The sequence below is a fragment of the Stylophora pistillata genome, chromosome 6 (genome assembly GCF_964205215.1).
Source record: "Stylophora pistillata chromosome 6, jaStyPist1.2, whole genome shotgun sequence".
Taxonomy (NCBI): domain Eukaryota; kingdom Metazoa; phylum Cnidaria; class Anthozoa; order Scleractinia; family Pocilloporidae; genus Stylophora; species Stylophora pistillata.
The window spans coordinates 19,434,575-19,447,074 of record NC_142524.1 but is presented as its reverse complement, the minus strand read 5'-3'; the positions used below and the strand labels follow the sequence as shown (position 1 = coordinate 19,447,074).

At 40.8% G+C, this 12,500-nt stretch overlaps 1 protein-coding gene across 1 annotated transcript in view; it reads right to left on the bottom strand.

Annotated features, from left to right (window-relative positions):
- LOC148728675 (putative skeletal organic matrix protein 5) overlaps positions 1–12,500 on the bottom strand; it is a 19,496-nt gene that overhangs the window by 4,776 nt on the left and 2,220 nt on the right. Inside the window, exons 2-3 of the mRNA XM_088763586.1 lie at positions 5,427–5,539; positions 424–466 (exon numbers count right to left, since the gene is read on the bottom strand). Coding sequence (XP_088619712.1) covers positions 424–425 — 2 coding nt within the window. The 5' untranslated portion in view covers positions 426–466; positions 5,427–5,539. The remainder of the gene's footprint in view (positions 1–423; positions 467–5,426; positions 5,540–12,500) is intronic.

Genomic DNA, 12,500 nt, shown 5'->3' with positions numbered 1-12,500 from the left:
CCAAATAATTACTTTTGGGCAAGTGTAGTTTTTGCGATCCCAACTTGGTCACCTTCTGTCTACGTTTCTACCTCATAATTCATCTTAAGAATTTAATTCCAAAATGAATTGGCATATTTGTTATAACTGAATGTAGAACACTTTACTTTTCACCTTCCGTACAAATATCGATCCTGTAACATTTCAATCTACCCATTTTTAAATAACAGAATTTTCTTACCTGCAAATTCCCGAAAATTTACGATCCCATTCTAGTAATTGTATTAAAAATGCAACCAAATTATGATCAACCCAGTCGTGAAAATGCGACTCCATCCAGCGGCCTTTCCGCATCAACGAATAATTAGGAAGTCTCCTCCTCCATCCCCCCTGGTTTTACTTACAACAGCTTGATAATAATGTTGCTGCTCAAAGGATACTCACATATGGACGTCGTAATGTTCCTTGCAAGATTTTATTTCTTTTACTGAAAGACAAAAGAAATTGATCTCCACCTTTAATTGCTGAAATTATCTTGCCAAACTTTTTTCATGATCTAACTTCTAATCTTTTTTATTTCCATGGGCTTGCATAGATTCCGATTTCGAAAGTTTCATTTTTTATTCAATGCTATTGATTCATCTTTATATTTCATTTCATAAAATATTATTCGTTGCGCGTGCAGATACAAGTCTTGATTAAGCACATATACTAAAAAAAAGGGAAAGAAAGAAAAAAAAAGCAATTATCGTTTTTGCGAGACTGAATCAAATTGTTTCAATTCCTTCACGCCATCCAAAGCGTGCAAGAAAAACTTCAGAGACAAAAAGATTACAATAACTTTGACAGAACAACTTGAACTTTTCACGATGACATATTTTTAAGAGGACTATTGAGAGAATCACAGATTATGCCAGGGCTGCTTGCAGCCTACAGTATAAGATGGATTATACAAAGATAAAGGAGACGAATATAACAATGTGTTACCAACTTTATTTCGCTCTAAACCGAAACCACAACAGCGTATTCAAAGCAAAAAAATGTATAAATTAGCATAAAATAAAAAATAGCATAAAAATAAAACCATCCCATAAGGCATAGCGCCGAGTCCATCCCATCGCCATTTTATTGAGCAACAACCAGAAGAGCCAGTGACGGAAAAAGGCTTTCAAACTTGAACAACGCAACGAACCAGGAAACTCCTGCAAAAAAAACAGCTGAAAAGAAAAAGGGGAACAAAAGGTTAACACTAAACTATAACCAATAAGAATATGACCCAATATCCACACCAGAGGCGAAGGGAGGAGCGGGAGGGACATTGTTATACTCGTCTCCTTTATCTTCGTATAATCCATCTTATACTGCAGGCTGCAAGCAGCCCTGGCATAATCTGTGATTATACATCAGAACAGTCGCCTCCTATAACAATGTGACTTTGAAGTAGGTCATGTTCAAGAGTTTGGTAAGTTGTGCCCCCTAAGAAGTGTCGTTGCAACGTTAACATTGTGTCTAGGCTTATAATAAAAACGTCGAAAAGTAGAGTCAGTTGACCAATCAGCAAGATCCAAAATATCCTGTAATGACACCCCCATTTCAAAGGCGGCCGACGAAGAAACTCATTTAACTGAATGAGCTTTAAATATACTCGTGTCAATACCTGCCCGGGAAATCAAATCCTTTAACCACCTACTAAGGGAAGCACTAGAAATGGGCTTATGTGGACGAATGTACGACAGCACAAGTTTGTTGGGCTGTGATGGGTCCGAAGGTCGAAATCTTAAAGTGCGGGTCTCAGATTCCTTAATACACTTGACAACGCACAAGTTAGAATTATCCTGGAAACCGGCATGAAAAGATGTCTTCAGGTTCTGCCCTACGCTAGATTTCTTGGTCAAGTCCGGAAGCTGAAAGGACACTCCCTTGGGTAGGTAACGTCTGTACCTAAGGTCATGCGAAACTATTTCCGACACCCTTTCCATAGCAGTGAGGGCCAAAAGAAACCCTAGCTTCTGGGATAAATCCTTAAGGTAAAGAGACTCGTTAGCACCCAACCACTCAATAAACGAAACCACAAGGTTGACATCCCAGGTACTAGAATAACGAGGTAAAGGAGGCCTTAGATTGAAAGCCCCTTTCAACAGTTGTACCCCTAACGGGGGTTCCCCAACCCGCACTGAGTCAATTTTGGGGTGAGTACTAGAAAGCGCAGACCAGTGACTAGCCGTGTCAACAGGCCTTGGTAACGGGGGAAGAGAATAGGGGGGGGGGGGTGCTACACACAATTCGAGAAGCAGAGGATACCATGGTTAGGACTGCAAAACCGGTGCGACCAGGACAAGGTGTGGCACACTCTCGTCTAGCAGCTTTCTCAGGCAGCGACCAACTAGAGCAAAAGGAGGGAAGGCGTATCCACTCACAATGCCCCAGTCTTGGGTGAAAGTATCTACTGCCTCGGAAAGGGGGTCTGGTCTCCAACTGAAGAAATGTGGGAGCTAATTGGAGAGACTGTTTGCGAAAAAGTCGACTTGTAAGGGGCCCCAGGCCTGGTTGAGCTCTGCAAAGATCAGGAAGTCCAGCTTCCAGTCGTTTTGGTCTAAAAATACTCTGGATTCCCTGTCTGCTCGGATATTTAGAACTCCCGGTAAGTACTGCGCTTCGAGGAGGATGTTGAGATGTAAACACCACTCCCTAAGATCTAGAGCCATACTGGCCAGGACAGGGGATTTGGTGCCTCCCATCTTGTTTATGTAATAGACTGCAGTTATGTTGTCCATTAACAGGCAAACTCTCATTTGGATTTTTCCTCTCACAAATGTCTCGACGGCAAACGCCTCAGATAAGAGTTGGAGGCAATTTCTGTGCAAAAGAGACTCTCCCTGGGACCAATGACCCCCTGTGGACACCCCATTGTAAAACGCTCCCCAACCCCCTAGCGAGGCATCTGTCTCGATTATTAGATCTGGCGCACCCGAAACAAGGGCTTTCTCATTCCAAGCTTCCAGGTTGTCCCTCCACCAAACTAACTCCCTTTTGGCTGGTGGGGAAAGGTGAGTTAAAGACTCGTAAGTCAGAGACTGTTTGTAGGCCCTGTTTTTTTTTTTTCGCTTTGTAAGTGACGGAAGTGTAGGGGCCCGGGAAAGACAGCTTGAATGGTAGAGGTAAAGTGGCCCAGCAACTTGGTGGCTAGTTGTTGCACTGAGACAAGAGGAGAATCTATCAAATGCTGACATTCTTTCCTTACTTTCCTGACTTTGTCCCGGGGAAGCGCAAAGGTCAGTGAGAGGGAGTCTACTACAAAACCTAGGAATTCCATTTGTGTTGCAGGGACTAGTATCGACTTTTAATAGTTTACCATGATGCCTAGCCCTTCTAGAAGATCTAGGGCAGTGGAGGCGTGTTGAAGGGCGAGGGTAAAGGATGCAGGCATAATCAGGATGTCGTCTAAATAAATGATGAGTCTGATACCCAGTTGTCTCAGATGGCCTACGACTGGTTTTAAGAGCTCTGTGAAAACCCTGGGAGCGCTTCACATGCCGAGTGGAAGGCAAGCAAACTCGTACATTCTCTCTTTCCAAATGAACCTCAGATATTTTTGGTGGTTCTTCCATATGGGCACTGTGAAATAGGCATCCTTTGGGTCTATCTTGACTATGAAGTCCCCTTTCCTTAGTAGGGCCATTAACATACGAACGCCCTCCATTTTGAAATGTTCGTAAGAGAGAAACTGGTTTAGCGCCCGGTGGTTCACTACAGGCCTCTGACCACCTCCTTTTTTTGGGACTAGAAAGATGGTGCTCACAAAACCTTTTTGCGTGTTCCCTGGGGAAACCACACGAACAGCTACTTTCTCTAGCATATGTTGAATTTCCTGATCGATAAGATCCTAATTCTCCTTTGACTGAAGCACAGGTAGAGGAAGAGAGGACTGGTGAGGGGCAGCCACGAAATCTAGGTGATCCCCTTCAACGGTTTCTAAAACCCAAGGGTCTCCGCTTAGAATACCCCAATTTGGTATGCAATGTTTTAGACGCCCTGCAAGAGGAAGGTGGGTTATTTCTAACGGATATAAATTGAGACTCGTACCTGGTAATAAGTAGGGAGGCATTTATACTGGCTGGCTGGGGGGACTTGGTCAGGAGTTCCCGGGGGAACCTTCCACGGCTCCTGAAGAAACCCCTGAACTGATTTAAGGTGTTTCTGTACTGGAGCCCACGACTCGCACCACCCCAGCGGTTCCCCAGTCTTCTGAAAGGGGTGGTGCGGCCTCGAAATAACTGAGTACATCGGGAGGCGTTCCCCTCTGAAGCAGCTTGAAGCAAAGTTTTTGCTGTTTCTGATCTGGCTTTACTCCTTGTCTCAAAACCATCCCCAAATAAATTTTTGCCAGCCTGGGGGAACTCCTCAGAGGCAAGAGAGGACAGAGTGCCCTTGGATTGATCTTGTTCAGCACAGTCTTGCACCTCTCCTTGGATAAAAGCGCAGAGGCATTACCCAATAGGCGAATGGCATTAGAGGAAACTGCACCAAAATCTTTCAACTGCTCAAAACTGAGAGTCATATTTTCGCTTGGCTTGGCTTCAGCAAGAAAGCTGTAGTTATGTTCAAATAACATAGAAATCGGGCCCAGCGTGTCCAACACATGGTCTTGCCAAAACGTCAAGTCCTTATCTGCAGTCTTGATACCTGGGACAAGACTTGGGAGATAATTATCCAAGGCAGGAGTGTATATCGAATCAACATCCGGGCGAGGGTATTTTCTGGTAATTGCCTTTCGCTCAAAGGCAGATAAAGGCTTATGTAACTTTCCTAAAAATGAGGATAATTCTTCACTCGTTTGCCAACGCGCACTGTGGCAAAATTCATCCTCGTCTTCATCATCACCTGAAGGATGAGAAGTGTGCTGTGACGAGTCAGAAATACCAGGCTCAAGGATAAGATTCTCGTCTGAAGGATTTTCAACATTACGTGGCCTTTTAGCCGCCGGGGAAAATGTGTCATGTGCCGTCTGAGCCTTGGACGCTCCGGCGGAATTACTGTTAGATTTGGCTGCGCTGTCATCGCCAATCACAGGATCCTCGTGAAAGGCTCGCCGAAGCAAAGTGAGTGCCTCCGGATTGTTAAAAATCTGCTGCACTAGTGCAATGGGATGGACATTACCTTCCCCGCTACTCGTTTGACTCTCCTGAGGCGGGATAAAGGCTCCTGAATGACGATCCTCTTGACCATGCGAAGCCTCATTCATCTTCTTTTAGAGCGAAATAAAATGGCGATGGGATGGACTAGGCGCTAGGCCTTATGGGATGGTGTTATTTTTGTGCTAATTTTTATTTTTATGCTAATTTATGCATTTTTTGCTTTGAACACGCTGTTGTGGTATCAGTTTAGAGCGAAATAAAGTTGGTAACACATTATTATAGGAGGCGACTGTTCTGATGTATAATCATTACCTTTTTCACAATATTCTCCCAAATAAGGTTTTCCACAGGGACAGCCGTAAGAATTGTATTTGTAATTCGGGATACAGGTTCCTCCGCTCCGACATGGCAAGAAACTGACATGGCTTGAAATGACAAACAAGCATTCTGTAATTAGTTGTTAAAACCATTAAATAATGGTAATATGGCTGAGTCGTGTACACTGAATTCAGGAAGTAATCGTGCGAGTGATAACGAATTGGCCGAGGACGTAACATCAGGCTGATTTGAGATTACGAGGACGATTACCCCTGAATTGTTCGACACCAATTCATCGAGTTAACAACAAAATACGAGAAGTCAAAAAATAAAAATTGAAAGTAAGAGTTCATACACTTCTTGATACATATTTAACTAAAGTTCATTTTCCTAAAGTCTAAATATAGGTGGTTTGCAATCAGTCTCTAGAGACAGTAGTACAGGGGGTCTGTTCAGGTATTCCGTTGAGGTCTGGGTCCGAGTGAATTTGGTGGAGTTAATATATTCATACCGCGTAGGTGTGCGAGGAGTTTTTAGGGTTAGCGCTTAATTAATATCCATACTGTGTAGGTGTACGAGGGGTTTTTAGGGTTAGGGTTAGAATAAGGGTAGATTTGAGAAGGATTCTTTTTTTTGCATATATTTTGAAAATAACGGTATTTTCAAGATGGCGTCTTTAACAATGGGAACAAAAGAATCCAAGATGGTGGAGGGATTAAGTCGACACGTAAGACACGAGAAGTTTGAATATAAAAAAGAAATTTATTGTCACACAACATTTTGCGAACGCGTAGGAAGGAGAGAGTGATTTTTGCATATATTTTAAAATAACTGTAGTTTCAAGATGGCGTCTAAAACAATATGGGAACAAAGGATTTCAAGATGGCGGTGGGATTATTGCGAACAAGACAGTGATATAGTGTAAGAAATAAAATTATTTATAATTCAGCAGGTGTGTTTTTAACTAGTGGTTTTAAGTATATGGTGTATGGAGTAAAAATAAAGTAAAAAATAAATGTATAAAAGTACCATTGCAATCAAATTCTACAATAAGTGCATAAAAGTATTGTTAAAAAATTCAAGTTTGAGATTAAATACGAAAGGACCCGAGATTACGCGTTCGGGTTTCGCGGGTTAGATATTCATATATCTAACCGAATAAGATAATGAGCAGAAATTGTACTTATAGGATACCAAAAAGAATGTCATACGCATATGGTACAGGTTACGCATATGCAAGACGCACGTGTTTCACGATAAAAAAAATAAGTGTCGTTTAAAAGGCAAGTTTGGTAAACAAGAACAAAAATAAGACACAAGAGCATCATGTAACGGATAAAAAAAGTGCAAATATGTGTATGATGGACGAGCTGTCATGACCTTTATCTTGGGTATAAAGAAATGTTTTAAGCTGGAAGAATAATTCATTGCAATGTCTGACTTTTACGATTTATCCTGCGAGTACGGTCAATGCGAATCGTGTGTACTAAAAGAAGAAATAGAAAGAAGCGTTTTGGCAGGACATTTTAAAAAGAATAAGAGCACTCTAGATGCCAAAGTTGATAGACGAAACATCCTAGAAACTTGAACATGAGTGTTTATTATGAATGAAACACAGTTTCACGTAATTACCCATACCGGTTCTAGGACAATAGAGTATCCTCCCTTAGGAAGAATGATTTCAAGATAAAATTAATATTCAAAAAGGAAAATGTAGAATAAAAGGAAAATGTTTTGCGAGTGCCTTGACCAGGATTCGAACCTGGAATATTACGGCCACAACGCAATGTATTAACCATCATTATACGATCACAGCTTTCGCATTCTTTCATAGAAAATTATTTCCTTTATCCATAACTCATAAAAGAACAAAAATACATTGCTATAGATATTAATTAAGCCCTAACCCTAAAACCCATGGCACACCTACACGGTATGAATATTAATTAAGCCCTAACCCTAAAAACACCTCGTACACCTAAGCGGTATGAATATTAATTAAGCCCTAACCCTAAAAACCCCTAATATACCTACGCGGTATGAATATTAATTAAACCCTAACCCTAAAAACTCCGCGCACACCTAGCGGTATGACCATATTAACTCCACCAAATTCACTCGGACCCAGACCTCAATGGAATACCTGAACAGACCCTCTATACTACAAGAGACACAGGTAACAATGGTGAAAGGAACAAATGCTGGTGGACGAACAAAAGAAGCTAATGAGATATCTATTGTTTACGTCCACCAACATGGCGGCAATGACGTAACGTGGAAACCACCTATGGTTCCAATTACAAATGTTTGTAATCCCACGGGTGAATTATAATAATAATAAATAATAATAATAAAGTCTTTTTTTCATCATAAGATAAAACTACATATCTTATGTTACAATGAATTCTGAAAAACTACAATAGAAATCTACATACTTATTATGTGAAGGTGTAGTCTGATCGTCCGGGTGAGTGTAGTCCTGAGAAGGACTGTTGTCGGTGGTAGTGACTGACGTTTCGACAACCTGTGCGGAAGTCATCATCAGAGTCAAGTGAATGATTGTTGTCAGTAGAATGTTCTTATTCCAGTTCGTGTGAAATGATCGGTTGGTTTTGCCGTGATGTTATTGGCTGGAAGACTCAAGTGACGTAAGTCGGTCGTGATTGGTCTGTTTCGATCTGTCGGTAAAGTTAGGTCGTTCTTTTTCGGTCGTTTGTGATGCTTATGTCGTGAATGAGTCGTTTGTATGGAGCGGGTAGTTGTTGACATCTGTTTAGGGGAGTCTGTTCTAAGTTAGTAAACCAGCTTTCCAGAGTCAGTCGTTGAAAATAGTCAGTGCTGTAGGTTAGGCATTGCGCAGAGTCCCAGTCAATGTTGTGGTTGGTAAGTCGATGGTGTTCAGCAATGTGATTGCTGACATCACCTTTCCTCGTCGCCCGTCTGTGTTCAGTCAGTCTTGTTGTGAGGTTTCTGCCAGTCTCACCGATGTAGGAGGCTTGGCAGTCGGAACAATTGATCTTATAAATCGTTCCCTGTCTGTTCCTCGGTTCGTCTTTGTCTTTAAGGTCGGTTAGTAACTGACATAATGCGGTGATGGGTTTGTGGGCGACGCGGATATTGAAGGGTAGTAAGATGCGCGAGATGTTTTCAGACATGCCTTTTATATACGGTATGGTTGCTGTAGTCGTAGGAATTGCGGTGTCGTTTGTTTCGGTAGTGGTAGTGGGTCGGTGAGTGTTTCGTTGGATGAAATCGTTGTTGTAGTTGTTCTTCGTAAAAACACGGTGAAGGTATTTGTTCTCGTCGGATAAGCTGTCTGTCGAGTCGCATACTAGTTGTGCGCGTCGTGTTAGAGTTCTGATAGTTGTGGCTTTGTGTGATGTAGGGTTGTAGGATGACTCGCCTAGTAATCTGTCGGTGTGTGTCGGTTTCCTGTAAACTGTCGTCCGTAATGAGTTGTCGTTGTGGCTTACCAGGCAGTCTAGAAAAGGAAGTTTGCCATTTTCTTCGACTTCTCTGGTAAACTGTATGTCAGTGTTTTGTTAATTAAGGTGGCGGTGGAATGCGTCAATTTCGTCGTGTCGAACGGCGGTGAAGGTGTCGTCAACGTAACGTAACCAAAGTGGTATCGTTTGTCGGCAAGTCGAAAGGGCGCGTTCCTCGATGTTCTGCATCACAATTTCTGCTATAACAACAGAAACTGGAGACCCCATGGCAGTGCCGTGTAACTGTTTGTAGTGTTTACCGTTGTACTGAAAGTAAGTAGACGTTAGGCAAATGTTTAGCAAGTCCATAATGTCGTCTGTCGGTGGCGGTAGTGGGTCGGTAGATTGTCGGATTGCAGTCTCAGTGCATTGTAATGCCAATTGAAGTGGAATACTTGTGAACAGTGATTTCACATCAAATGACACTAGTTTGTAGTCGTCAGGTATCTGAACAGTGAATTCTGAATTGAAAAGTATGTCATTACAATAAATGGAGCTTAGCTGATCAACCTATTTACAAATTTGGGCAGTTTGGACTTGAAGCAACCAACTAAGTCACAGATAATGGCCGTCAAGAGCCACCATGCATATTTGAGAATTTTTTTACTGGCGCGTGCATTCATCTTAAATGCTTTTATCAGACATAAACTTCATTTGAATCTCACTGAGAACAAATCCCTTTACCGTGATGGAGAAATGATGCGATAAACCGATATCTGCATGTCTGAGTTTTAAATTCAAAAGTTATGATTTATGAGAAGGGTCAGTTCTAATCAAGCTAGTATGGATCTGATTTTCCTTTAAATCCAAATGAAAATCATAGGTTTATTTTCAAGTTTCGTATGTAATCTCACCCAGAACACCTTGTAACTTGTACTTATTTTAGTTGCAGCTATAGTGCGCTTTATAAACTCTTTGAAAGTAATATCTGCCATCGCCATCCTTACGAGCGTTTCAGCTAAGAATCAGTTTTGGCTAGGACCAAAATAAATAATGAAGAATTAGAAAATTCCACTAACCCTTTTTTAGAAGTGTTTCCCAAATCCTTTTATTGGACCATTAAAGAAGTTAAAACTTGAAGAGCTCAAAACAATTAATGAAATGCTTACATGAGAAACATTTCATCGAAGTGATCATAAAAATCACGAGGAAACTTAGATAGTGCTTGGAATCAAGAAACATAACCGTGGGATGGCTGTTCCGGCAGATTTGCTTTTCACCGAAATGGTTCGCGATGAGCTGAATGAATAGCAGTGAAAAAAAAAACAGTCTAATTGTCGTGAGACGAAACGCTTTTACTGCATAATGTTGGCTAAAGTAGTGCAATTCTGACTTTTACAATCGCAGTTAGTTTCGTGTTGTGCTATAGGTGTTAAGAGGATAAATGAAACTTTAGAAGAATCGATTTGGGTGTGGGTGCCATTTCAAATCTTTCTACGGGCGAAACACATCCATAATAACAATGGGTGCATGATTTCTTAGCGAAAAAAACCTCCTGTACGTTACTCTGCTGTATGTAATGTTGAAAATGAGCACGCTTAGAAATAAAAAATATCAATGCAATATCAGCTCTGGCAGACTTGCGGTGTGGCTCTGCTTTTGCGCTTCACACACAAGGTACAATCTTAGTGATCCGATGATGAAAAGTATGCAATAAAGCCTTTCTAATCTCATTTTATTTTTTTCCATTCGATTCAACTCGATTTTTTTTGTGTGCATTTCGTGTTATTCTGGGTAATTTTTTTAACTTTTCTACAGTTGGCGATGTTTTTCTCAGGACAAAGCACTTAAATTTGCTATTGTAACTCCCACGCTTACTTAAGTTTTGCGTCTGTTTAGTGATCAATAGGACAGTAGACAATAGAAATATGTGGTTAAATTTCGAGAGGAATCTGAGGTGGTGCCAGGGAATTTCGAAGCTTATGTATAAAATCCTCTCAGTCTTCGCTGCGTAAAATTTCATCCCGAATGACTTTTTTTCATGTTGGTTGAACAGAATGGGCGACATAGGCCTCTACTGATCTCTGTGAACCGTTAATTAGCTGACAAAACAAACAACTTTTAATAACTGTTTGGGAAATGTAAATTTTAATGATATCTTCTAGAAGTCTAGAAGGTAGGCGAGATTACTAAAAACTTCTATTTTCATATGAAGCGGGTCGGCGCACTATAACTAGTTGGGAGATCTAGATAGGCCTGCGATGTTTTAGTATGAAGCACAATCAATTACGAATGGAGTACATATTTTGTGGTTGTTTTATTTGGCTTTTTGACGAATTTCTAACCCAGATGAGACGCTCTCTACGGTTCACGAAAACACACAGAAAATGAGCTAATTGTTTGTATGATAACATGGAATGCATGGGAACCTTTGCGAAAATGTAACTTTGAGAGAAGATACGTCGTGGTACACTAAGTTTATTTATCCATTCGTTTATTTATTTTTTTTAAGACTTGAAAATTCTTTAAAAAATAAACTGTCTCGCCTTAGGCTCGCTTAATTGGAAAGAAACTAAAGGAAGGGATTCTTCAGAAACGAAAAGATCGACATAGTTGGATTGCCATCAAGGAAGTGGAAAATTTCTATGTAAATGTGTTAGGATGTGCATTATATTACTGTTATCGTTGAAACCACAATTAACAAAAGATCACTGTCACTATCACTAGCGCAATCGCTGTCATTGGCTCCGTCGTTGTTAGTACTACATATTCATGAAACAGTATAATAAAAGTCCAAAAGATGCATCATCGTCATAGTCTTATTGCAAAGCCAAGGGAACCAGCATTGACATACATAGCAGTGACCGAGTAATAACCCAAACCCATAAACATCACTTGCTGGGGACTGTGAGTGAGTCCCTCTCAAAACTTCAGGAGCTATGTGTTTGTGATATTTCCTGTACTTTTCTTGATCTCCTAGAGACAGCTTGTATAATTTGCCTTTGCCTTTGCGTACTGAGCGAAATATACAAAAATCCGCTCCTCGTATCTTACAAAAGAGGACGGTCGCTCAAGGACATACTCGTGAGGGCCAAACTTTGAATAGGCTATTCTAAATACGCACTGGGGAGTCGTATAGGCCTGTCAATCCCATTTTACGTTGGAGCAAACACCGAAAAACACCTTCTCCAAGATAGCTTTCTTCGCCACTTTGACTTCTATCATCTGTCAAGTTTTTCCGATTGATTTCCTTTGGACTACAGCAGATGCAGTGAATAGTAATCATTACTTATAATCTAGTTTAAGTAAACCATGACCCAGTAAATAAATACACCAGAGACACCTCTGTAAAGGTTTGGCATCAATCTGACTTGAACATTATGACTTGAATAAAATTACCTTTGCATTACTTCAGGTGGTTGTCCTTGTTTTTTTGTTTGTTTGTTTGTTTTGTTTTACATTTTTGTTTGGATGGAGAAAATGGGGGGAGGGTGGAGAAGAGTGGTGGGAGAGGTCAAGCAGATTCCATGTTTGTCAACAATAGTAGGCATCCTCAATTTTTCCTTTACCTAATTTGTAAGGAAACTGGTGAAGTCAATTTCAAAAAATATATATCTTAACGACCACAAATTATATAGAGGGC